General features: G+C 40.0%; 4 protein-coding genes across 11 annotated transcripts in view; 1 reads left to right on the forward strand and 3 right to left on the reverse strand.

Moving 5' to 3' along the window:
* Positions 1-5,510: 5,510 nt before the first annotated feature.
* Positions 5,511-7,985, reverse strand: LOC110485869 (C-C chemokine receptor type 1). Its single transcript, XM_021557072.2, has 4 exons — positions 7,854-7,985; positions 7,556-7,595; positions 7,194-7,361; positions 5,511-6,907 (listed from the first exon to the last, which is right to left on the reverse strand). The coding sequence occupies exons 2-4, from the start codon at positions 7,591-7,593 to the stop codon at positions 5,863-5,865; spliced, it is 1,251 nt and encodes a 416-aa protein (XP_021412747.2). The 5' UTR covers positions 7,594-7,595; positions 7,854-7,985; the 3' UTR covers positions 5,511-5,862.
* Positions 7,986-8,690: 705 nt separating this feature from the next.
* On the reverse strand, positions 8,691-15,867 carry LOC110485879 (C-C chemokine receptor type 4). Its single transcript, XM_021557083.2, has 2 exons — positions 14,436-15,867; positions 8,691-10,390 (listed from the first exon to the last, which is right to left on the reverse strand). Exons 1-2 carry the CDS (start codon positions 14,708-14,710, stop codon positions 9,349-9,351), a joined length of 1,317 nt encoding a protein of 438 aa, XP_021412758.2. The 5' UTR covers positions 14,711-15,867; the 3' UTR covers positions 8,691-9,348.
* Positions 15,868-17,219: 1,352 nt separating this feature from the next.
* Positions 17,220-20,339, reverse strand: LOC110485888 (C-C chemokine receptor type 5). The gene is made up of 2 exons (XM_021557096.2): positions 20,193-20,339; positions 17,220-18,631 (listed from the first exon to the last, which is right to left on the reverse strand). Exons 1-2 carry the CDS (start codon positions 20,197-20,199, stop codon positions 17,568-17,570), a joined length of 1,071 nt encoding a protein of 356 aa, XP_021412771.2. The 5' UTR covers positions 20,200-20,339; the 3' UTR covers positions 17,220-17,567.
* Positions 20,340-21,763: 1,424 nt separating this feature from the next.
* The window catches only part of LOC110485894 (protein cordon-bleu), a 60,612-nt gene continuing 55,521 nt past the window's right edge, over positions 21,764-26,854 (forward strand). For 4 of the 8 annotated variants that reach the window (XM_036944436.1, XM_036944451.1, XM_036944443.1 and 1 more), the window contains exons 1-2: positions 23,011-23,183; positions 23,575-23,725. In XM_036944436.1, coding sequence (XP_036800331.1) covers positions 23,682-23,725 — 44 coding nt within the window. In that variant the 5' untranslated portion in view covers positions 23,011-23,183; positions 23,575-23,681. Of the gene's footprint in view, positions 21,886-22,602; positions 22,690-23,009; positions 23,184-23,574; positions 23,726-26,854 lie in introns of those variants that run through there. The other 4 variants (XM_036944439.1, XM_036944441.1, XM_036944448.1 and 1 more) reach the window with 4 other exon arrangements.

Genomic DNA, 26,854 nt, shown 5'->3' on the forward strand with positions numbered 1-26,854 from the left:
ATTTATAGTAATCTAACAGAATTCTACTCTGTCTCTGTATAATGAGGAAGAATGTTTGTACATAAGAAAAGAGGAACTGTTAGCAGACAAGGAACTGTGGCAGACAACTTGTGACCACTGTGAAACTGATAAAGGGAAGGAGGTCTCCCCACCCAGAGGGGAGAAACTATTGGGCTTAAAGTAGATTGTGTAACATGTTGCAGGATGTGATAAGCAATGTATGTATGCATAAGAGAAGACTTGTAAACTATATTGTCATTGTCTGAGAGGAGGAGGGACATTTATGATGAAATGAGAGGTACAGTATATACACCAATGTACATGGAATGATTGGCAGAGCTCTCGTAAATAAACGTTGCTGACTATCGTAGACTGGCCTATGTCTGTTTCATTTCAACAAGAATCCTACAAATTCTTGGTAGCAGACCGAGGAGTTCAATTGAAGTTCAGTTTATGAACATTGAGAACATAATTCTCTTAACAGTCGGGTGATTGTGGAGGCCAGGTCATCTGATGCAGCACTCCATCACTCTCCTTCTTAGTCAAATAATTCTTACACAGCCTGCAGTCCCACTAAGCGCAAACCAGATGGGATGGCGTATCACTGCAGAATGATGTGGTAGCCATGCTGGTTACGTGTGCCTTGAATTCTAAATAAATCACAGACAGTGTCACCAGCAATGCACCCCCACACCATCACACATGCTTCATCGTGGGAACCACACATTCAGAGATCATCTGTTCACCTACTCTGCGTCTCACAAAGACACAGCGGTTGGAACCAAAAATCTCACATTTGAACTCATCAGACCAAAGGACAGATTCCCCAAAGCGAACACCTCATTTGGCCACCTTTCCTTCCAGTTCTCTTCTGCCAATGACTGGAACGAATTGCAAAAATCACTGAAGTTGGAGACTAAATCTCCCTCACTAACTTCAAGTGTCAGCTGTCAGAGCAGGTTACCGATTGCTGCAGCTGTACACAGCCCATCTGTAAATAGCCCATCCAACCAACTACCTACCTCATCCCCATATTTGTTTTAGTTTTTCTGCTCTTTTGCACACCAGTATTTCTACTTGCACATTGTCACTATTGGCCAATTCATTGCCTTACCTCCTTACTTCATTTGCACACACTGTATACAGATTTTTCTATCGTGTTATTGACTGTACGTTTGTTTATCCCATGTGTAACTCCGTGTTGTTGCTTTATCTTGGTCAGGTTGCAGTTGTAAATGAGAACTTGTTCTTGTTCTCAACCATCTGCCTCTGGGTCTCGCCTTGTGCCCTTATATTTTAGGTGTTTGAGAACCATATGCTTTTTTCCCCCCATCATGGCGCCTGTCATGTGATAAGTTGTATTTTGTTGGTCTTAACATGTATAGAATCAAAGTTAACCTTATCTGTTCTGCCTCACTAAAGATCCATGTAACACTTTTTAGGGCGATGGGCATTCCATGAATAGGAGGATCATAGTATAAATACATAGTTATTGTATACATTACATAGAGTATATAGCTCACTGGGTTTGGGTGCTGACGTGTAGAGTGTTGAGTAATCCACATACATAGTCATTCTAGCTTTGTGTAAGACCAGTGACAAATCATTTGTAAAAATAGATATGATTAACGGCCCAAGGCAACTGCCCTGAGCGACACCGCACTGTACATATCTGATGTTAGAGAAGTTTCCATTGAAGGACACTCTCTGGGTTCTATTGGATGAATGTTGTCCTAGATGAGATTTGAACTCCCACCCATCCACCCCGACCAACCACCCTACTTTCTTTTTTGCCTTAAGTAACTGTCTGTTTTCATACCAAACGTTGCATATCATACTAATTTGGGTGTCCCTGATGTACATTTACTATGTTACGTCTAGTCTATGAGACCAGGCTGGCTGATCAAATGTCATAGTAGTACTAGTAGCAGTAGCTACATAATGTGGGGCTGACTCACAAATGATAAAATATGATATGGACGGTGTACTTGTATAAGAGTATGAATTTATGAAATTAAAAGATTCCACCTCTTTCCTATAGGCCAAAGTTTCAAGTTTCAAAGTTTATTTGCCACATGCACAGGATACAACAGGTATAAAACAGTGCAGTGGTGTATGAACAACCTAGCCTGATGTTCTTTGGAAAGCTATCTCGGGAATTCATAAATATACCCAAGTGAGTGGACTAAGGGAATTGATTCATGAATGGTTCACACCTGATAACGCCAATTACCCTTTGTGCCCGCACCCATATCCTGTCATTTTGTATTTCTTTGTGATTGTAACATATACAGGTAGACCAGAGAAGCCACATCACCGATTGGCAATTGACTGGCAATCTTAGAAGCAACTGCTGCTCACTGGTTGTGTAACCGGTGTGAAATGGCTAACTAGTTATCGGTGCGAGTTAGTAGCGTTTCAATTGGTGCCGTGACCCGGATCACTGGTTGCTTCGGAAAGGGAGAAGATCAAAGGGGGGTGAGTGTAACCGGTGTGAAATGGCTTGTTAGTTAGCGATGCGCGCTAATAGCATTTCAATCTGTGACGTCACTCGCTCTGAGACCTTGAAGTAGTTGTTTCCCTTGCTCTGCAAGGGCCGTGGCTTTTGTGGAGCGATAGGTAACGATGCTTCGAGGTTGTCAGTTGTTGATGTGTGCAGAGGGTCCCTGGTTCGAGCCCAGGTAGGGTCGAGGAAAGGGACAGAAGCAAAACTGTTACAGTTGCTCATATACAAAAGTTGTTCCTGATTTTTTTTTACATTTACCTACTCACTAGAGAAGTCTGTTAAGCCAAAACATCTTTGTACGCTATCCTGATTCAGTAAAATGTTTTTTATTTTTAATTTTTATGAAGTCATCTTTATGTGACATCCATTTGAGTGCGGACCCATCACAATTGCTTCCTTATCTGATGCTTTTTAGTGAAATGTAACTTTTTTTTAGCATGTGTGCAAGATTTGTCCTTTGTTGGTTCGGGTTCTTTGTTGGTTATCTGTAATTACATTATCAGTGTCAGAGCATGACCTTCCCATAGATTTAAAAGCTCTGCCTGCAATTAGCTCTTTTTGAAACAAGGTTAGTAATACTGCTTCTTGCTAAATTGTGTAAAAATGATTACATGGCACAATCCTCTGGCTTTGTGTTCCTTTATTTTCATTATCTAAGTCCCCCCATTTTAAATTCAGCTTACACAAAACCGTCTGGCTGGCTCAACCCAAAAAATACATTGTTGTGAATTATATGTGTGAAGATGTGGTTTTATATCACCATGTAGGCCTGTGAACAGGAAGCGGTAAACAGCTATCTATCTCTGTGTGTTTAGGTCACTGGGCTGTTTCAGACTGTAGCCACAGTCCCTGTAGTATGTGAGCCTATTCTAATAGAACTAAGTATGCCGAAGGACAGTTAATAATTTCTTCCTTTCAGGTCCAGTTCCAGGCATAAGCTACATCAGCGGTCGCTTAGGGCCCCCGGAAAGTCTTATCATTCCCTTACTGCCACAGCTTGGGGTGAAGGTTCATCTTCCAACAGGACATTGACTCTACGCACACAACCAAGACAACGCAGGAGTGGCTTCGGGACAAGTCTCAATGTCTTTGAGTGGCCCAGCCAGAGCCTGGACATGAACCCGATCGAACATCACTGGAGAGACTTGAAAATAGCTGTGCAGCAACACTCCCAATCCAAACTGACACACTGTAGCTTGAGAGGATCTGCAGAGAAGAATGGGAGAAACTCCCCAAATACATGTGTCCCAAGCTTGAACCGTCTTACCCAAGAAGACTCGAGGCTGTAATCGCTGCCAAAGGTGCTTCAACAAAGCACTGAGTAAAGGGTCTGAATATTTACTTACGTTTTTTTTATTTGTAATACATTTGCAAAAAAATACAAATAAAGTTTTGCTTTGTCATTATGGGGTATTGTGTGTAGATTGATGAAGAAAACAACTATTGAATCCACTTAATAAGGCTGTTGTCACGACTTCGGCCTAAGTCGATGCCTCTCCTTGTTCGGGTGGTGTTCGGCAGTCAACGTCGCCGGTCTATTTTTCATTTTCCATTTGTTTTGTCTCGTTTTCCCACACACCTGGTTTTCATTTCCCAATTACTGGTCATGTATTTAACCCTCTGTTTCCCCCATGTCTTTTGTGTGATTGTTTTTTGTTTAGGTCGGTACGTTGCCGGCTGTTTTTTTTCAGGGTGCTGTGTTCACCCGTGTTTTGTGGCAACCGTTATTGTTCACACATAGGTATTGTGACTTTGTGCTATTTTTCTTAAGTAAAGTACGTTGTTCACTCATCTCTGCTCTCCTGCACCTGACTTCATGCACCAGCTACACCCACCGTCTGACAGCTGTAAAGTAACAAAATGTGGAAAAAGTCAAGGGGCCTGAATACTTTCTGAATGCACTGTATATATACAGTATATATATATTTATATATAAAAAAAAGATTTAGGAACTCTGCCCTCAACTTAATATTGAGAATAACAATAGTAGAATACAGCAGGTCCAATTAAAAAAAAAATGTCTCTCTTGTTATGTCAGTCACTGAAAATCACTCAATTAGCCATGTCAGCTACCAATTTTTGGATAGTTAGTTTAGCCAGCTATCTAAATTTGTAGTAATCATGGCCGAATACTGACCGGGCATGCAGGGCACTGACCTCCAGGGGGCCCCCATAGGTTTTAGTCATTCTCACTCAGATATGATATTAGCATGGCATAAATCATTACAAAATGTGTAGAATTGCAGGAAATTTGCTTTAAAATGCACTTGTTTCTCTCTTCCCCATGGCAAAGTGAGTAGAATTTCAAGAAATGTGCTGCCCAATGTCAAAATAACAGAAAACTTACATTTTCTTCACACACCATGGCCGAATGTGTAGAATTGCATGAACTTAACTTTAAAACAAAAACAATTGTCTCCACATTTTGGGGGCCACTAAAATATTTTGTTGCGAGGTTTGGGGCCCTCCAACTAAATCTTGCTTAGGGCCCCCAAAATGCTAGAGTCAGCCCTGTATTGCACTTCTGTACGTATTTACTGACTCACTTCAAGAAAAAAAAGGTTGGTTTAAGGTTGGTGTGTGCTTCTGTGCAGAGCGCTGTTTTTAGTATTAAATATCATAGCAAGTAAATCAGGCGAATGTGTTAAAGTCTAAATGTCATCTGCATCCCCATTATAATGATATATAAACATGTTTTATAAAACATGTTATAATACTGCAGTGAATCACATTAGGATTAGATTTTGTGTACACATTGTAAGGCACAAGCGGTGTCTCTCACTCTGTGGTGAGATTGCTAACAGGAGTAAGAGATATTGGTCTGTGGTGGCACCCTCATTCACATATTCTCTAGCACTGACACATGGGAACATCTTGGTAATTGAGTATATCTTGATTACATTATCTTGGCAGTTCTTTCATTTGAATAATTGCTACATGCAACAGGGGATGAAGTTACTGTAATACATTTATTTACATAAAATCAAAAAGTATCACTGTATTGACATTGTAAACGTGTGCTAGCAGATTTACAATACATTTTATAAGAAAATTATGACTTTGCAAAATGTGCTAAACATATTCAAATAGATGTACTGTACTAGAGAAAATACTATACAAAGGGAAATGAAATGGTTTGTGGAATTTATATTGATTGGGTTGATTTCTGTAAAAATCAACCCTCTGGTGTGAAACTCTGAGATGAGTGACAATTTCCTGACTTTGCCATGCACCTGGATCAGAGCCTATTATTTTCGGATGATTGCATTTGAAACTGGATTTGGTATTTACATATGTTTTGGAATGAACAGTATATGTGATGTTAGATGTATTTGTCTTTGCAGTTAAGTTGCTGTTCACACGGCAGTAGACCTCTCATCCACGCTGGTGGTCTGTGAGTAGACAGATCCTGTCCTCGAGGCTCTGAAGTCCAGGGGCAGGTAGTTCTTCATGAACTGACACATTCTGCAGGGAACCTTGTTAATCAGTCTTATGAGATGCCTTCTAAACTTCTGCCCCAGAAACACATAGAGGATGGGATTCAGGCAGCTATGGGAGTAGGCCATGGCCTCTGTGATCTGTAGAGTGAGTCTGATGGCTTTGCTACTCTCACAGCTTGAGTAGACCTCACTTAACTCCAAGGCCTTGAAAAATGACGTCATGTTGTACGGAGTCCAGCAGCAGAAAAACACCACAACCACAATGAGAATGAGTCTGATGGCCTGCTTTTTGGAGGATGGGCGACTGAGCAGCCTTCTCACTATCTGTGTGTAGCAGAACCCCATGATGACGAGGGGGATTAGCAGACCAAGTGTGTTCATTTTGAAAAGGCCAAAAATTACCAAAGCCCTGTCATCATAGACAGGGCGACAATTTTCTTTCTCGTTGTGTTTCTCCACTTTAAGAAACAGTGCCTCAGGAAACGAGGCCAGGAATCCAGCCAGCCAGGTCACGACGGCAGCGATGGCCCCGTACTTCCGTGTTCTAGCTCTCATGGCGTACACAGCATGGACTATGGCCAGGTACCTGTCCACACTCATCAGGGTGATGAAGAAGATGCCACTGTAGAAGCCAATGTGGTAGGCGCCGAGGACCACTTTGCACATGACGTCACCAAACACCCACTGATCTGTAGCGTGGTGTGCCAGGAAAGGCAAGGTGCAGACCAGGAGCAGGTCTGCCAAGGCCAGGTTCAGGAGACACACGTCGGTCATGTTGCGTAGTTTCACCCCCTGCAGGATGACCCACAGGACCAGAACGTTCCCCAGAAACCCCAGGATGAAGAAGAGAGAGTACAGCACTGGCAGGAAGTTGGCTCCGTATGGCTTGTACTTGCAAACGCCATCGTCATAGTCACCATAGTCGTATGTGGTTACTTCAAATGTGTCTGCAAAATGTGTGCTGTAAAAGATCAGACGAGTAGAATGAACCAAGCAGCAATGATAAGAATGAACATTCTTAAAGCCACAATCTGAAAGTTGTGCTTATTATCAAAATGTGTTCCATTAACAACAATATTTACAGTACAATGGAGTAAATGCAATTAGTACTTTATTTCTATGAGCAACATTTCATTTTTTAAAAACATGATTGGAAGATTGGGGCAGAAATCCTGTACCACCAATTGCACTCTTTCCTCAAAATATGTGTTTCTAAAAGTCAGACATTTTAGACCTTATTAACTTACCCATATGCATAACTGGATGAGTTCTCATATGCATAACTGGATGAGTTCTCATATGCATAACTGGATGAGTTCTCATATGCATAACTGGATGAGTTCTCATATGAGTAACTGGATGAATTCCCATTCTCAACACTCACAGAGCTGAAGGGAATGGTTGTGGTGTTCCCCCTGAAATTCATTACCAATGATTTGAGCTTCTCAATTACAGGCGCATGTATCAATTTGTACAGCATAAAATATGACATTACATTATTTACAGCAATGATGTAATTATTATAAGTTATTATGATAAATGTATTAATTGATGATACTATTGATATTCAAATAGAGCTATTTGTCAAATAAAAAATATAAAGTCCCACCCTGCCGTGGTGTGAACAGGATATCCAGTGATATTCATCCCTGAAATAAAATATAAAAAATGACCACTAAAATAGTTTTGATTTATTCATTACTAATTACAGGACTGCAATTCATTTGATGAAATTTGCTAATAAAATTACGTACAAAAAATTAATAAATTAAAATGACAAGAGGCTGAAGCCTGCAGAGACACTATGTTGACGATTCAAGATACTGTACAACACTATGCACAGAAGAGTAACTTTTGCAAAGCATCCTAAAGCCAACCCTCACATTCAGTAAGCATAATATACTCACTGTCAAACTGGGTTGAGTTGTCTCTCTGGGTGTGACACTCTGGTGTGACAGTAGTTCTGGGGGCTGTAGTGACTCTTAACAAGGTCAAGAGCAAGGGAACCTATATCTGCAGGTTTTTTTTCTCCAACAGATATCTTTTCGCTGGGGTGGGGGGTGGGTGGTGGTGTGGGCGGATAGATGTGGCCAAACTATACTGCATAGCTGAGTTCAGATTTAAGTCCAAATGGCATGCATTTGTACCTGCACATCCCCTGTGCATCTTGAATGCTTGGAACAGGAAGCTGGAGGAATCCATGCTGCAGGTTTAGTTTATTGAACACTGTGGGTCCTTTTTCAAGATCATTAATGTATTATCTTTTTTGAACAGAGGAGTACCACTACTCCTAAAAGCTTGATCTGTGCTGCAGACATGTTCACCACCAAGCAGGATATCCTGTAGATGATGCAAACTCATAGTGGTGCTCAGGCAACTAACTTTACTGAGAAGTGGTTAGCTGAAGACGGAACACATTTTGTGTCATGACTGAGAGATGCATTAGTTCTAGCATCATTGCTAGCATTCAATTGTCAAAATATGGTGACTGCTGATATACTTCCTGTCTTTGAACAATTACAATACATTTTATGATGACTAGATTGATATGTGTGTTTTCTGGATCCAAACAATTCTAAGTAAACCTACTGTAAAGAAGATTTGAACCTATTGACAGATATAGCAGGATTGTTGTCTGTCTCATCTTTGAATTTAGCATCTCAACTGAATAAAATATATTGTGGTGCAGATTGGATTATAGGGGGGTACAGCAGCAGCATAAAAGGACAACACCATTCAGAACAAATATGTTTCAGTACAACAAAATGCACAGGCTTATTTATTGAGAAAACCCTCCCGAAAGGAACACAAATACCTACTCAGCCAACAAAGTTCAAAATAATTCAAAAGGTCAAATTCCTGATTTGATGAGTTCAAGTTAATACCAAAACAGGTCCTCAATCAAAGGAGGGTCAAAATTCTACCAAAATAATATTTGGCCAGCAAATGTAGCCAATGAGTAGCCAGATAGCCACCGGCCATCCAGCAGCAGTCATCTGGCCACAACCCTGCCCCTGGTTGTGTTTTAATGTTATAACAAAAACGTGTGCATACAATAAGAATAGAAATTGAGATAATCTCTATGCAAAACATATTGATATTATGTTATAGAAAAAATGTGTGCAGGCTTGTGTGTAATACATACATGTGTAATAAAAAAAAAACAGCCCATCACCCTTAAACAAATAGTCAGAGCTCATCAAAATACATTTAAAGTTAAATATTATACAGTTATACTTCATTTATATGCAAGTCTGTGTTCAGAAGAATACTTCATTATTCCATACGACACATAAATTGGTCTTCTGCTCTACTTGCTGCTTTCCAACTGAAGTGTTTTTGTCAATGAAAATGCATCAAACAGGTTTTCAGCAGTGGAAGTATTGTCTTTCAGCAGTACAATCACACAGGTGTGTTAGAAGTCTCGTTTTCTGATCCTCTGCTGCTCACCATTGCATGTTTGCCAAGCTTTTTACACAGTGGATATCTAGAGAGCACAGTGCCCAAACACTTTCTGAATTTCTCTCCTACAAAAGCATAAATGACTGGGTTGACACAGCAGTGAGCCAGCGCTATGGTTTCTGTCACCTCCATAGCTGTATCAAGCTGTGTTGAAGCCTCACAGCTATTCCCAATGTCAAACATCTGAAGGGTCTGGAGGAAAACCACAACGTTGTAAGGGACCCAGGAGACCACAAACACACCCACGATGGCGAATATCAGTTTCATGGCCCTGTCTTTTTTGGAGTTCCTTAACCTCTGTAGTACAGTGAGAATACAGATGTAACAAAAGACCACTATGGGCAGACATAGGACGAGCCCCACTCCGTTTTCACCAAAGTTCCGTAACAACTTCCATGTCTTCTCTGTGTTCTCGGGGTAAATCAGCTGGCAACTTGTACCACTGTTCTCGTCATTCTCCCTCACCACCGCTACGAAGATGGCCTCAGGGAGAGCAGCGCTGATGGACGCTACCCAGACGATGATGCTCGCCAGCGCTCCGTAGCGCAGCGTCCTGGCCCTCATGGCGGCCACGGCGTGAACGATGGCCAGGTAGCGATCCACACTCATCAGGGTCACAAACAGGATGCTGCTGTAGAAGCCCACCTGGTAGGCACCAGCCATGATCTTACACGGACTGTCCCCTTTAAACTCATGACCCTGGGCGTGGTGGGCCCAGAGAGGCAGGGAGAGGGCGAGGAGCAGGTCAGATAGTGCTAGGTTCAGCAGACAGATGTCTGTCATTGTCTTCAGTTTCATGTACTTGAGGAGGACCCAGAGCACCAGACTGTTGCCTGTCAGACCCAGGGTGAACACCAGGTAGAAGAGAATGGGCTGGTAGTTGGACCCTTGGGTTAGACTGGTGCCAGTGCTACAAGGGCTTTCATAGTTGCCATGGCCATAGTAATTGTCTGTGCTGGTGGCCTGGGTTGTGTTCATCTTACTGAGGAAAAAAGGATGGTGTGAATTGTTAGTTAACAATCAATGCTGTATTGTGTGCATCTTTGTCATAGAGATCCTATTAAATTACTACTAGGGCTATGTCATAAACCCTCAAAGTTCCAGAATGGGTTTAAATGAAAGCCATATTGGTCAAGGAGAAATCCATTATTGGAATGAATGGCAGTAGAGGCATAATCCTGATTTTGCATATGCGGAAATGTGATATCAGAAACACATGTTAAAGGCATATGATATTAGAAATTGTGTAATATAATTATTGTCAACCTAAAATATGAACATAAATAAATACAGTTTATACGGGTTTTATGTAAAGTTTCTGCATAAATAGCCTCTAAAATACACTGAGACCAGCCACCCAGACAGATGATGAAACTGAGGAGTATTTATGTCTAATAAAGCCCTTTTGTGGGGAAAAACCCATTCTGATTGGCTGAGCCTGGCTCCCCAGTGGGTGGTCCTGGCTCCCAAGTGGGTGGGTCTATGCCCTCCAAGGCCCACCCATGGCTCTGGCCCTGCCCAGTCATGTGAATTCCATAGATTAGGGTCTAACAAATTTATTTCAACTGACTGATTTCCTTATATGAACTGTAACTCAGTAAAGTCGTTGTTGCATGTTGCATTTATAGTTTTGTTCAGTATGTATGTCAACAGTCTATAAATGTAGACGGTGGTGCGGACAGCCCAGTACATCACTGTGGCCGAGCTCCCTGCCATCCAGGACCTCAATATGAGGCAATGTGAAAGGAAAATTGTTAGACTCCAGTCACCCAAGGCATAGACTCTTCTCTCTCCTTTCGGCACACCAAGTGGTACCGGAGCAACAAATCTGACACCAACAGGCTCCGGAACAGCTTCTATCCCCCAAGCCATAAGACTGCTAAATAGCTAACAAAATGGCTACACAGACTATTTGCAATGACCCTTTTATAGTATTTAAATTTTACACTGACTCTACACACTCACTCACACACACACTCACACTGACCCTCCAACACAAGCACACAAACCATTTGCTCACACACACACATAACACGCACACACATTCATACTGACTACACACACGCATACACACTCACATAAAATCACCATATACACTGCTGCTACTCTGTTTATCATATATCCTGACGCCTAGTCACCTTTAACCTCCAGTGGCTTGTGAAAGTGTTCACCCCCCCTTCGCATTTTTCCTATTTTGTTGTCTTACGACCTGGAATTAAAATATATTTGGGGGGGGGGGTTGTATTATTTGATTTACACAACATGCCTACCACGTTGAAGTTGCAAAATATGTTTTATCGTGAAATAAGACAAAGTCAATACTTTGTAGAGCCACTGTCACGCCCTGGTCTAAGTATTTTGTGTTTTCTTTATTATTTTGGTCAGGCCAGGGTGTGACATGGGTTATTTATTGTGGTGTGTTTTATCTAGGGGTTTGTTGTAGGTTATGGGATTGTGGTTAGTGGGGTTGTCTAGAAAAGTCTATGGTTGCCTGGAGTGGTTCTCAATCAGAGGCAGGTGTTTATCGTTGTCTCTGATTGGGAACCATATTTAGGCAGCCATATTCTTTGAGTGTTTTGTGGGTGATTGTTCCTGTCTCTGTGTTAGTTTGCACCAGATAAGACTGTTTAGGTTTTCATGGTTCTTGTTTGTGTTTCATCTTCATTAATGATGTATCAAAATAACCATGCTGCATATTGGTCTGCCTCTCCTTCAACGGAAGAAAACCTTAACAGCCACCTTTTGCAGCAATTACAGCTGCAAGTCTCTTGGGATATGTCTCTATAAGCTTGGCACATCTAGCCACTGGAATTTCTGCCCATTCTTTAAGGCAAAACGTCTCCAACTCCTTCAAGTTAGATGGGTTCTGCTGGTGTGCAGCAATCTTTAATTCATACCACAGATTCTCAATTGGGTTGAGGTCTGGGCTTAGACTAGGCCATTCCAATACATTTAAATGTTTCCACTTAAACCAATCGAGTATTGCTTTAGCAGTATACTTAGGGTCATTATCCTGCTGGAAGGTGAACCTCCGTCCCAGTCTCTGGAAGACTGAAACATGTTTCCCTCAGGAATTTCCCTGTATTTAGCGCCATCCATCATTCCTTCAATTCTGACCAGTTTCCCAGTCCCTGCTGATGAAAAACATCAGCATGTTTTTCATTGGGTTCTCTGGGTGTTGGGTTTGTGCCAGACAACGTTTTCCTTGATGGCCAAAAAGTTCAATTTTAGTTTCATCTGCCCAGAGTACCTTTCAGAACAGGTGTATATATATACTGAGATTGTGTGACAGATCATGAGACACTTAGATTGCACACAGGTGGACTTTATTTAATGAATTATGTGACCTCTGAAGGTAATTGGTTTCACCAGATCTTATTTAGGGTCATCATAGCAAAGGGGGTGAATACATATGCACGCAACACTCAGTTTTTTTTGTTATAATTTTTTAGAACATGTTTTTTTCTTAATTTCACTTCACCAATTTGACTATTTTGTGTATGTCCATTACATGAAATCCAAATAAAAATCTATTTAAATGACAGGTTGTAATGCAACAAAATAGGAAAAATGCCAAGGGAGATGAATACTTTTGCAAGGCACTCTATACATATCTACCCCTACCACTCCAGTATCCCTGCACATTGTATACTGTATATGGTATTGGCTCTGACCCTGTATATAGCTTACTTACTTTCTCGTGTTCTTCTTATTTCTATTTCTCGTGTATGTTTGTTCTACTTTACTTTATTTTATGGTACTACTAGTATCGATTACTGCATTGTTGGGAAAGAGTTTGCAAGAAAGGCATTTCACAGTACTTGTGCACTGTCCTTGTGAACAATAAAACTTGAAACAGTTTTTGTTTTCTTGGAAAGCTAGGAGTGCCATTATGTGATACAATATACGCACTTGTTGCATTTACAATGTGTCTAAGTCCCCAGTGTATGGATGTGGATTGACTGCATTGTTTGAATAGAATTTGAAAAATGTATTGAATCATTCCTCTAAAACTGTCTGGCTAGCTAGCTAACAAACATACAGTGCAGAAACATTCTTCAAATTCATTATTTTACACAATATCTTATCCCCCCCCTGACCAAAATGGCTGGCTTTTATCCCATTATTAGAAGGTTAATGTCCATTCTAGTATTCTACTTCCTAATTGTGTTCTGAATGGTTACCTGCACACAGCCAGAGATGATAAAACCCTATGTAACTTCAAATGTTAAAGCTATTATTTGTCACTCATCCTCCTATGTACTTCATTATGGCATCATAATTGTATCACTAAATACTTTAGCCACATGTAATCTATCAGTTTCCATGGTAACTGTGTTTTAACTTGGGTAATGATTCTTTCATATGAATTATAATGCTTTCAAATGAATCACAGAGTGTAATGATAAACTTTAAAACACCATGATGACTGATATGAAGAGAAATGGGTCATTCAAAACAACCTGTGGGAATTAACCTAATTTACATACTTGATGGAGATAACAAAGAAACAGCCCCTTATAATACATCTTCAGAAAACTTATGTCTAACAACAAGGCTTTTATTACTGTTGTTGTCAAGGTTATGTAAGCTCAATACTGACATTTTTACTGAATACTCAATACTGAAACAGCTAAAAAGCTTTGAAAGGCTCATTATTTATTTTAAAAGCTATTACCCCGTAGGGCCATATTAATGTACTAATACAATGTCTTGTTTAAAACAAAATGTTTCAAAATTAAAAAAGAACATTTTCAAAACTATACTTTTCCCCTCACAATGTATGTATTGACAGACACACAAAAAAGTATTGGATCTAAAGACTATTTCTACATCCTCTTTAAACCAGAATCAAACCACAAGCCATATGATCTCACACATCACCCACCATCACCTGTTAAATACTGACACCCCCTGTTGACCGACCCCATTTTGTAGTTCCTGTGAGGCTAACACCCCTTCACAGACTGTCTATGCCTGCGTATATATTTGTAGGCTGTCATGAAGTGAAAATATATTTTATTTACCCCAATATCTTCTTTTCTGATGTACAGGTTGAATGCTGTAACCTTCCCTCTGGTGATAATGTGTATGCTGGTTGAAACAGTCTGGCTGGGAAACTACTGTTTTTCTCTACTCTATTCTTTTGTACCAATGACTGCAACTTTTTTTCTAGTAAGGTGTGCTCTAGATAACGATTTTCTTTGCATTTCTGCATTGAGCAGGCTGAGGTGTTAATGTGGGTTTCCTGTAATGGCCCTCTAACTACATGTCTGGGAATGAGTGTGGGTGAGGGAAACATCACCAAACATACAGATATCTGTCACGCATGTAGATGCTGCTTTGAACTGCTTTTCAGATGGAAAGACACAAATGAATAGAGTACATCTTAAACATCTTAGAAAGCCAATTCCGTAACTTTTATTCATGGAAGTAGTCCTTGTGTGGGTTATGTCTGCAGTAGAAGAAGGAGTAGGCTGGTAACCGAAGTGTTGCCGGTTTGAATTTCAGGGCTGATGGGGAAATTTGGTGTGAGTGTGCCGGCAGCCACAGAGTTGCTGGCATCAGAACATCATGTGCAGCCTGCTGCCGTTGTGCCCTTGAGCAAGGCACTTCATCTTTTACATGATTTAGGGGCACTGCTTTGGGCTTTTTCCAGCCTCTTGTGCTTTATCTTACAATAGTTTGCTTCCATATTAGATGAGGTTTGACAATACGTGTTTCCTAGAAAGATTCGTTCAACAACGCATTTTCTGTGGTTTAACGAGAAGTGGCTGGCCATTTACTTTCCTTGACACTTGTGCTTTCTGAGTCTCACTTCCTTATTTCAGGTAAGCTATGTCAAGGCTATGTCCCTGTGTTGTTTAAGTTGTTTTGGTGTGAATTGATGTATCTCTGTGCATGTAGACCAAGCTGAATAAGTCAACATCGAGTAAAGGTACAGGTGGGAAATGTCACTGAACAAGATTGTCTAAATGCCCATTACATACAGAATATCTTATACCATGAGCAAACTATCAAGAGTGTGGTTTGAAATCAAAAAGAAAACATGTTATTGAAGACAATGTAAAAATGAAGGTAATCACAAATCCCAGACAGTCATGTATACAGTATATATGTTTCATGCCAAGTCCTATTGTGTTGTCTATTTACAAAACAGCAGTCTCAGCTTTTTTTATTTGTGTTTTTTTTAAACAGACAGCAGTGTTGTGACACTGTTAGCTTGTTAAAAAGCAAATGCCCCAGTCAGGTTTCTGTCACATTCTTAGAAGAAAAAAGCTATAACATACAAACTCAAAAATGAAGGAAAAAGGGTGAATCAATCTTTAAATTTTTCAGAAAATATAACTATATGTGCAGTGTATTCGGAAAGTATTCAGACCCCTTGAATTTTTCCACATTTTTTTTTTACATTACAGCCTTATTCTAAAAGTGATTCAATAGTTTTCCCCCTCATCAATCTACACACAATAAAAGTAAAAACTGTTTTTTATAGCAAATTGAAAAAAACTAAAAACTGAAATATCACATTTACATAAGTATTCAGACCCTTTACTCAGTACTTTGTTGAAGCACCATTGGCATCAATTACAGCCTTGAGTCTTCTTCTGTATGACGCTACAAGCTTGGCACACCTTTATTTGGGGAGTTTCTCCCATTCTTCTCTGCAGATCCTCTCAAACTCTGTCAGGTTGGATAGGAGCATTGCACACAACTATTTTCAGGTCTCTCCAGAGATGTTAGATCGGGTTCAAGTCCGGGCGCTGGCTGGGTCACTCAGGGACATTCAGAGACTTGTCCCAAAGCCACTCCAGCATTTTCTTGGCTGTGTGCTTAGGGTTGTTGTCCTGTTGGAAGGTGAACCTTCACCTCAGTATGAGGTCCTGAGCGCTCTGGAGACGGTTTTCATCAAGGATCTCTCTGTACTCTGTCGATCTTTCCCTCGATCCTGACTAGTCTCCCAGTCCCTGCCGCTGAAAAACATCCCCACAGCATGATACCGGCACCACCATGCTTCACCATAGGGATGGTGCCAGGTTTCCTCCAGACGTGACGCTTGGCATTCAGGCCAAAGAGTTCAATCTTGGTTTCATCAGACCAGAGAATCTTGTTTCTCATGGACCGAGAGTCCTTTAGGTGGCTTTTGGAAAACTCCAAGTGGAAAACTGTCATGTGCATTTTACTGAGGAGTGGCTTCCGTTTGGCCACTCTACTATAAAGGCCTGATTGGTTTAGTGCTGCAGAGATGGTTGTCCTTCTGGAAGATTCTTCCATCTCCACAGAGGAACTCTGGAGCTCTGTCAGGGTGACCATCCGGTTCTTGGGCACTTCTCTGACCAAGGCCCTTCTCCCTCAATTGCGCAGTTTGGCCAGACGGCCATCTCTAGGAAGAGTCTTGGTGTTTCCAAAGTTCTTCAATGATGCAGAAATGTTCCAGATCTCTGCCTCGACACAATCCTGTCCGACCTCATGGCTTGGTTTTTGCTCTGACATGCACTGTCAACTGTGGGATCTTACATAGACAGGTTTGTGCCTTTACAAATCATGTCGTATCAATTGAATTTACCACAGGTGGACTCCAATCAGGTTGTAGAAACATCTCAAGGATGATCAATGGAAACAGAATGCACCTGAGCTCAATTTCAAGTTTCATAGCAAAGGGTCAGAATACTAATGTAAATAAGGTATTTCTGTTTTTATTTTTAATAAATTAGCAAAAATGTCTAAAGACCTGTTTTCACTTCGTCATTATTGGATATTGTGTGTAGATTGATGAGGTGTTGATGTTAAAAACACTTAATTTAATACATTTTAGAATAAGACTGTAACGTAACAACATTTGGGAAAAGGGAAGGGGTCTGAATACTTTCCGAATGCACTGTACATACTGTCAATTTCTTTACTTTTTTTCGCACTTCACACAATACCACATGAGGACACAACTAACACTCTTTAAAGGTATCTATCAACAAAGGAATTGGAGCATGTAAAGATACAAAAGAGCAACTGATATCTACAGTATCTAATGTAAGCATAGATTCACAGTTAGGGTGACTGAGTGCCACACTTTCAAAGAAATCCCCCTTTTCCTTACATCTTTTACTGTCTTTTCCCTTCTCAGAGTTTTATATTCGAAGTGTGCCTGCATACAAGTCAAACTACAGCAGTCTTGTAGATGATATTTCAGAAGACCTGGAATAGACTGAGATATTTCTTTCAGACAACCCACTAACATAAGGCCTGGCGAAGCACATTGGCATCCATTTTCTTAGTAACTTCAGGACAAGACTCATGAATTTCTGCCCTGCAAAGGCATAGATGATCGGATTCAAACAACAGTGTGTGAACGCTATCACCTCTGTCCACTGCATTGCCAGATCTATGTTCGTGTGAGTCGTACAGTCCCCAAAATAGCTCTGGGTCTCCAGATAACGCAGGAGAATGACCACATTGTATGGGGTCCAAAAGCAGAAAAAGACCACTACTATGATGATTATCAGTTTGATGGCTTTGTGCTTTTTGGTGGTTTTGATATTGACTAACATCGGAACGATTCTGGAATAGCAGATCACCATGACGGAGAGAGGGAGAAGTAGACCCAAGACATTCATCTCTAAATAAGAAACCTGGCGCCACATGCTACCGTCTGGATACTCTGGTTTACATGTTGTAAGCCCAGACTCATTATTTACTTTGGTGAAGATGATTGTAGGCAGAGAGGCACAGAGACTGAGAGCCCACATGAACAGAGACAGAGTGACCCCTACTCTGACTGATCTGGGCCTGGCCAGGGTGTGAGCGTGGACTATGACCACATAGCGATCCACTGTCAAGATCACCATGAAGAAGATGCTGCCATAAAACCCAAGCATGTATAGTCCGGTTACCAGTCGGCACATAAAGTCCCCCAGGAGCCACTTGGCTGCGGTGGCGTAGTGGGACCAGAAAGGCAGGGAGATGATGAAGAAAAGGTCAGACAGAGCCAGGTTGAAGAGACAGAGGTCTGTCATGCTTCTGATCCTCTTAAACACCACCAGGACACAGACCACCAGGCCGTTACCGATGAAGCCCACAATGAAGACCAGGCTGTAGAGTGTAGGCAGAAACACCCGTCCAAACTCCTTCACATTGGCATTGTTGCAGGGCTCTGAACTATATAAACCTTCTGTATCATCGTAGTAGGAGGAATAGTTATATTCTGTTGTTGGCTCCATATCCTTGTCTGTAGAAAGACAGAAATTGTATTGTTATTAGTCAAGGTGGAGTGCTTTCATTCAAAATCAACCTGAATAGTCAATGTGGCAATCTGCAGTTCAAACAATAAAAAAGGAGCCACCCTGCCACTGTTTGGATAAACAGCTGAGGGATGGGGCTGGAGAAATGGAACCACTAATTCTAATAATAATTTTTTACTTGTTCAAGTTTTTAATGGAAATGTGTTTCTTGCATATCCTAACTCCCCCTGAGACACATGCAGGAGTGGGGTCACGGCCAGGTTCAACATTGTCCAGGGCCCCTGGAGCAATTGGGGTTAAGTGTCTTGCTCAAGGGCACTGCGACAGATTTTTAACCTTGTTGGCTCACTCACTCCATACACATACTGTAGCTATGGATGCAAGGACTGACCATCCATGAGATCAACATTATAGTTTTTAACATGTTTTTAAGCTATACAGTGTTTGTTTACAAATAATGGAGTGAAACAATCTTATATTTTAGATTTCTGTTGGTGTACAACAGTTTATATGAATGATAAGATATACTCTCTACAAATCAATGGTTATATATCATTAATTTAAACGTAAAAACAATCACACATTTCCCCTTTAAGTTGTTCCTTTGAAATATTATCATTGTACTGAATATTCATTAAAACAAACAAACAAACAAGTAAACACAGAAACACAAGCGTCATGCCAATACAGCTCAGGGGCACATACCCTCTTTCTCAGATTTGTCCTGTTTTATAAAAAAATGCAAGCAATTTTTTTGTTAATTTTGTTTGTTTGTTTCTCTGTAATACTACTAGCACCTAGCAATTTCATGAAGTTGGCTTTAGCTAGTCCAGATAGGTTCCCAATCTCATAACTAGCTACCAAGAAGCCATTTCAGGCTTTCAATCAGGTTAGAGTAGCTAGTTTGTCTAACTATCTTAGCTGGCATGCCTGCTGGCCAGGTTGGTAGACTACTAAATGTACTGAATAAGACACATTCATTGAAATCTTTTACCCAGATTTTAGCAGAGAAGCATATTTAGTTTGTTATACAGGCTGATTATACAGATTATGGGGCTGCTCTGACACCTTCAGGTGCTTATAGGTGTTCACTGCACAGTCAAAGAAATCTAGAAAGTCATAGCCAGGGCTCTCCAACCCTGTTCCTGGAGAGCTACTGTCCTGTAGGTTTTCGCTCCAATCCTAATCTAGCACACCTGATTCTAATATTTAGCTGGTGGATAAACTGAATCAGGTTAGTTACAACTAGGGTTGGATTGAAAACCTAAAGCTCTCCAGGAACAGGGTTGGAGTGCCCTGTAAGTAGTCTATAATTCATACCATACTGTATATTAACAGAAGTGTATTTAAATTAGGGCACAAATTGAGTACGGTAATCTAACGGCTATCTTTTTTAAACTCTATTCATCACTTCAAGTACTTATGTAATTTTTTTTCATTTTTTATGCTAAAATGTCACAAGCATAAATAATTGTTGTGTTACCCCTTAGAAATACGTATAGATTTTATATCTTCAATAGGTTTCTAGATGTTGACAAAAGTACTCACCAGGCATGATTAATGATCAATTAGCTCTTTGGTGTTTCTTCTCTGAGTCTCTTGAAGATGTGTGTATTATCCTGTTGTACAATAGCCTATAGTACTGCTGCTGCAGTTTCCTTCACCTCCCTTAGAAGGAGGTACTGTGAACTTATTATAATGAATGTTGGTTTGTTTCACACTGCTATTTTTAGACTGAGGTTTGGGTGTACACTCTTACAAAAAAAATGTGTGTGTGTAGGGGGGGGTGAATAGTTATACACAGTCAAGTTCAGTTTTTTTGTCTTATTTCTTGTCAAGAAATAGCGTAAATAACTATTCGCACCCCCAACGTCAGATCCACCTTGAGCTGCAAGTCTCTTGGTATGTCTCTATAAGCTTGGCACATCTAGCCAATGGGATTTTTGCCCATTCTTTAAGGCAAAACTTCTCCAGCTCCTTCAAGTTGGATGGGTTCCGCTGGTGTGCAGCAATCTTTAATTCATACCACAGTTTCTTAATTGGATTGAGGTCTGGGCTTTGACTAGGCCATTCAACAACATTTAAATGTTTCCTCTTAAACCACTCGAGTGTTGCTTTAGCAGTATACTTAGGGTCATTGTCCTGCTGGAAGGTGAACCTCCATCCCAGTCTCAAATCTCTGGAAGACTGAAACAGGTTTCCCTCAAGAATTTCCCTATATTTAGCACCATCCATCATTCATTCAATTCTGACCAGTTTCCCAGTCCCTGCCGATGAAAAACACCTATACAGCATGATGCTGCCATCACCATGCTTCACTGCGGGGATGGGGTTCTCGGAGTGATGAGAGGTGTTGGGATTGCGCCAGACATTTTCCTTGATGGCCAAAAAGGTCTCTTTGTTGCCTCTCTGATTAATGCCCTCCTTGCCAGGTCCTTGAGTTTTGGTGGGCGGCCCTCTTTTGACAGGTTTGTTGTGGTGCCATATTCTTTACATTTTTAATAATGCATTTAATGGTGCTCCGTGGGATGTTCAAAGTTTCTGATATTTTTTTATAACCCAACCCTAATCTGTATTTCTCCACAACTTTGTCCCTGTCCCTGGTCTTCATGGTGCCGCTTGCTTGGTGGTGCCGCTTGCTTAGCGGTGTCCCTTGCTTAGCGGTGTCCCTTGCTTAGCGGTGTCCCTTGCTTAGCGGTGTCCCTTGCTTAGTGGTGTCCCTTGCTTAGTGGTGTCCCTTGCTTAGTGGTGTCCCTTGCTTAGTGGTGTCCCTTGCTTAGTGGTGTTGCAGACTCTGGGGCCTTTCAGAACAGGTCATACTGAGATCATGTGACAGATCATGTGACACTTAGATTGCACACAGGTGGACTTTATTAAACTAATTATGTGTCTTTGGAAGGTAATTGGTTGCACCAGAACTTATTTAGAGGCTTCATAGCAAAGGGGGTGAATACATATGCAATTACCACTTTTCAGTTTTTTATTTTTCATTTATTTTTTATTTTTGAAACAAGTAATTTTTTTCATTTAATTTCACCAATTTGGACTATTTTGTGTATGCCCATTACATGACATCCAAATAAAAATCTATTTAAATGACAGGTTGTAATGCAACAAAATAGGGAAAACGCCAAGGGGGGTGAATGCTTTTGCCTGGCGCTATACATCGAACCCAAAGGGGTTCGACCTGATACCAAAAAGGGTTCCACCTTGAACCCAAAAACGTTATCCTATGTGGACTGTAAGTAGCCCTTTCCTGCGGTCAATTTACCAAATTGCATACTTTTTTTAAACACACAAAAAATCTGGTGTTTCTCTGTCAAACAATTTTGTCATATTTCAGTCTTCTATGATGTATATAAAGTGTAATATTGGGATGCAAGCTCAAAATTATAGACATTTGTGTAAGGTGTATACTTTTGTTTCAAAGTAGATTTGTTTAAGACCAAGAAACACTTTGTGACACCAATTTGCCCACTGCAGTAATTCATGTAAATCAAGTATTTTACACACACACACACAATGTTCCTCTATTATCACAGTGGAAATGGGTTAGGCTGCAGCATTTTATGTGATTTGAAGTCACACAGTGACCTCCTGTGGGCAGAGTTTGTGACAAAGCTGTAAGTAACTCCATCACTAGTCATTAAATGTATGATAATTACACCAAACATGTTGTTAAAAGTGAACATGATTTCCTGCAATTCTCAACTGATCGATCCATATCTGATCTGAAGACTAAGATCATTCCATCATCTTTGTGCAATGATAACTATCTAACACTAGAATTACATTACTGTAAAGTCAGAAATATATTTTTAGTTTCTGTTAATTTCAGTTTTTTATTTGAACAGTGAAATATCAATGTTCTCTCGATATTCTTGGATGATCAGCGATGTGTGTAATGTCTGCTGTCGTTGTGTGCAAAGAAATGGGCGGGGTGGTAAGTGAATTCATTATTGCAAGGGATTCTGGGATCCAGGGTTTAAATTCAAGTAGTTGGATTTTCAATAGGATAAAGCAGAGATTTATGAAATTGGCAACTGTGAGTTCTTCATTATCAATGCGTTCGTTTATCTCAATAGAAATAGCCTTTTAATATGCTCACTATGTCCAGATAGTGTCACTTTACAGCCTGCCTATAAAATGGACTCATTCTTTCCACAGTGATATATGCAATTATTAGCATATTACATATTTAGTAGAATAGTTGTATTTTAGAATAGTTGTAACTTGCATTAATATATAAACAGCGATCAAAACGTGAGTGTGTTTTAAGTTAAATGTGGGTCTCAGTAAAACAAAATGAGACTGGTGAAAACTGTTGCCTTGAGTACGTCCCAATTCTACTGCTCGCTCGCCTTCTGGAGCTGGCAAGAAGTGGCAGTGAATTCCCAATGAGCATGATTGACATTTCAGTGCTGACGAAGGCGGGCTCGGACTAGAACTGGGACAACCGGCATTTACACGGATTATTTCCGAAATCGATTTGCAATTACTTGTTATGAGAATATGAATTAAAACAATGTTTGAGTCGACGTAAGTAAACTATTATACTATCACACCCTGAATGTTTATGCGGTTATTTTGTATCTCTGCTCTGCGACTTTTTGTTGTGAAGACAACTGTTACTATGTTGCAGGACTTTAGTCTGCAAATGACTGTCAAATTTGAGCAGTCACTTTTGTAGGGACCAATACATCCTATTTTGTAATTAATGTGAAACTAATGTCTTTTAAAAAAACATTTAATAGCCTAGCCTACTGACATTGTGTTGACTGCATTGTCACCTAGAAGTAACCACACACAATTCTCAACTATTGTTTCATTAGAAAAATAGCACCAATGTTTAAGAATTATAAATGATAAAATAACACTTTTTGTATTGTTTTTGTCCTTCTATCGGTTATTTGGATATCAACGGGCTTAGATATCAGTAGAGCTTTGGTGTCCTTGATGACAGATGACAGGACAAAAGGAAAATATTGAGAATAGCCAAACGTTTACCATTGAAGTTGGATATTGCCACATGCAGAGATGGATTTTGGAGAAGTCAACACAGCCACAAAACCTCCAATAGGGTAAGTGTGAGGAATTTGAGGTCTCTAATAACTATTTGTCTTTCCCACTCCAAATGTGTATATTAATAAGTATTGTGTTTGAATACTTGTTCAAACAATCCAATTATCATAATATTGAGGAATTGGTGATGGAGACAGACTTGGTCATAAGGTGACTTGATACAAGAGAAACATGGAGAATGCCTATTTGTCACCTAGCAGGCCTTTGCATATATATATATATATATATGAGGCTATATTCTTTAAAAACAATATACACTTCATGAATTGTTGTAAGCCTAAAACAGTCTTTCTCTCTCTGTAGTTGTCAGTAGACACATCAAAAGCCATAGAACATACAGTATTGTATGTATAGACAGGCAGAGAATTCCAGTGTAGTTGAATTCTATGGAAACAACTTGCATGACCCCTGATTGGAAAACAACTATGGGCCAGTCCACAACAGAAGCTTTTGTGCAGTGGCAGTTACTGCATTTTTACTGTCTCTGTAGTTCTTTTGTCACCTCTGTTGTTGTTGACTCAATATGCTGCATCTTCTTCCCATTGGCGAAGGCAACACAAAACATCATCTCTAAAATTGCTGGGTTACGCTGTTTAGCCACTTTAAATATATCCTAATCTACACAATTACATCATACAGTGTAATTCAAATCTTCTTACAGATGTAAATCGGACACTTCAGTACTGGGATTGTTGTATAGTTATTATTCTATATATTTTTGTGCAGAAACACGTTCTATCCTTCAGACGTCATAATGTGGTAGAATCTATTTACTGGTGTTGTTGTGGGAGGCTGATGTCCACAACCCTTATTACCTGCAAGTAAACAAAATCCTTTGTATTTTGCACCCATGGTCCTGCATCTCCTCCACCCCGCTGAAGGCTTTTATATAATCACCTCCTATGACATGTTGCAGAAAGCACATGATGAATAGTGGTTATTTAAAGACAGCAGTTGCTGAACATTCCCCTCTGCTCTGCCTGTCCTTCTGGAGACCAATGGTGCCATTTCCTTGGTTGTTTCCATTGACTGAACATTTTTCAAATCTCTCACTTTTTCAAGTGATCCCTGGCCAAGAAAAGCAGTAGATGGGTCATTCCATTGATTAGGTGCCTTTTTGAGTAGTGTAACGTGGCAAAAATAAATAAGTACATTTATTTTATGTCGTAAAGAGCACGTTCAACTTATTAAAAAACATGTTTTCCCATCTCAAGAGATTAAAAAAAGAAATGACTGTAATAAGTGGCTATTTACAGGGTTGAGGACTTATTAAATCTCCTTGACAGGGAGAATGGAAGCTTGTTGTGTGCAACAGGGAGGGAATATTAAATGCAAGCTTCACAACAACAAAACATTTGTAAAACCTTTCTAGTTTTGGTAACAAGGTAGATGTGTTATGCTCGATCCGCTCAGTGTTCCACCACAAAATACCAGAAAATTGTAAAAAATAAAATAAAATAAAAAAGTAGAACCAGCTCACTTGCTTTTAGACTATGATTTGACTATTAGATGATCAATGTTATTTTTTTTAATGAATGTGAGTTCAACAGGGCTGACCTTAAAATTATTTTTTATTTTTTTAAATGATCACCTTAAAATGAATCACTAATCACATGAGATAAATATTAGTTTTCAGAAATGACTATCAAAGCAACAAAACTCTGGCTTTACAATGATGGTGAAAACTTGGGGTTAAGTGAGTTAAAAATCTTCCTGGAAGTCAGAGGGACATGTCAAAATGCTAAAAGTTTTTAGTCATATAAAAAAAACAGATTTATTGAATTTCTATGTGATCGATATTAAAGGGTACTTTATTTAATATAACAGGTTTTTCAAATTCAATATTTGTCCACAATTTCTTCTTAAAATATGAAAGGATGCAAAAGGCACTCATTTTGGGAACGACTCAGTTATTAGATTTAATATTTTTCTTAATCCCAACGAAACATGTCAAATGTATTACCTTTACCAGTTGGTAAAAAGGTTATCTTTAGATTACTATGACATCTGCCATCTGACAAAAGGAGAACATTTTACATGGCAAGAACAAGAAGGGAGGTTTAAAGTGAAACGGAGCCCCATAAAACACTCACAGGGAGGTAAGAATGTCCACTTCTGAGGAGATGGGTTATGTCCCAAATGGCACCCTATTTCCTATATAGTATAGTGCACTACGTTTGACCAGTGTCCTATGGTCAAAAGTAGTACACTAAATAGGGATTAGGGTGCCATTTTGGGACCAAACTTTCAGACATCCTGAGATTCCAGACAGCCTTTTTTGGTTAGCTAGCCCAGAGAGCCTTGCTCTTCCTAGCCTTGCTCTGCCTTATTGTGCTATAGGACGTTATAGGGAGTCCAATCCTGATCACAACAGTATGTGTTTAATTTTATGTGTATATTTATTTTGCACATTGTCATAAAGAAGATGACACAATTGCAGAATAGTCCAGCTTACTATTTTGGTTTCAACCATGGTTTCAACCATGTGGTTTCAACCATGTGGATACTCCCTGATACTCTCTGTATATTGTGACAAACAGTTATAGTATAACTGCTCTGGAGTTAGCTTGAGTTTGTTGTTTCTCTTTTGTGTGAATTGGAGCATTGTGTGTGTTTTTAGGGGCTATGAGCAGTCCCAGTCCCAGGTCTAAAAGGCTAAAGTGTACAGACCTAGGCCAACAGTCTTAATTATAATTGTGTGTGTTTACTACTGTAAATGCCTGGGCCTGGTGTTGTTGTGTCTGAGCTAAGGGACCATCTATAAGGGTGTATTAATGGGTCTAAGCCCAAATTGTCTACAGAGCAGGCATTTCTATTTGTTTTTCAAGAGAAGATAATTTTAAGCTTTTTGTAAGATGAGAGAGCAGTGATGTACTGTTGGCGGTGGTATATGGCTGGAAATAACTACTCCTGTTTTACTGGCCATCGGGTTTAAAATGACCTGACTGCCTGGCACTAGTCTTTATAAATAGTTCTCTGACTGCCTGGCACTAGTCTTTAACAAATAATTCTGACTGCTACCACACACAGCAGATGAATTACTTCCATGGACTCTTCAGTGCATATGCTCTACTTGTATTGGGACCTGCCCTATCAGTTTTACTATTGTTTACGCAGTTACAACTCAA

Source organism: Oncorhynchus mykiss, chromosome 2 (assembly GCF_013265735.2).
Source record: "Oncorhynchus mykiss isolate Arlee chromosome 2, USDA_OmykA_1.1, whole genome shotgun sequence".
Taxonomy (NCBI): Eukaryota; Metazoa; Chordata; class Actinopteri; order Salmoniformes; family Salmonidae; genus Oncorhynchus; species Oncorhynchus mykiss.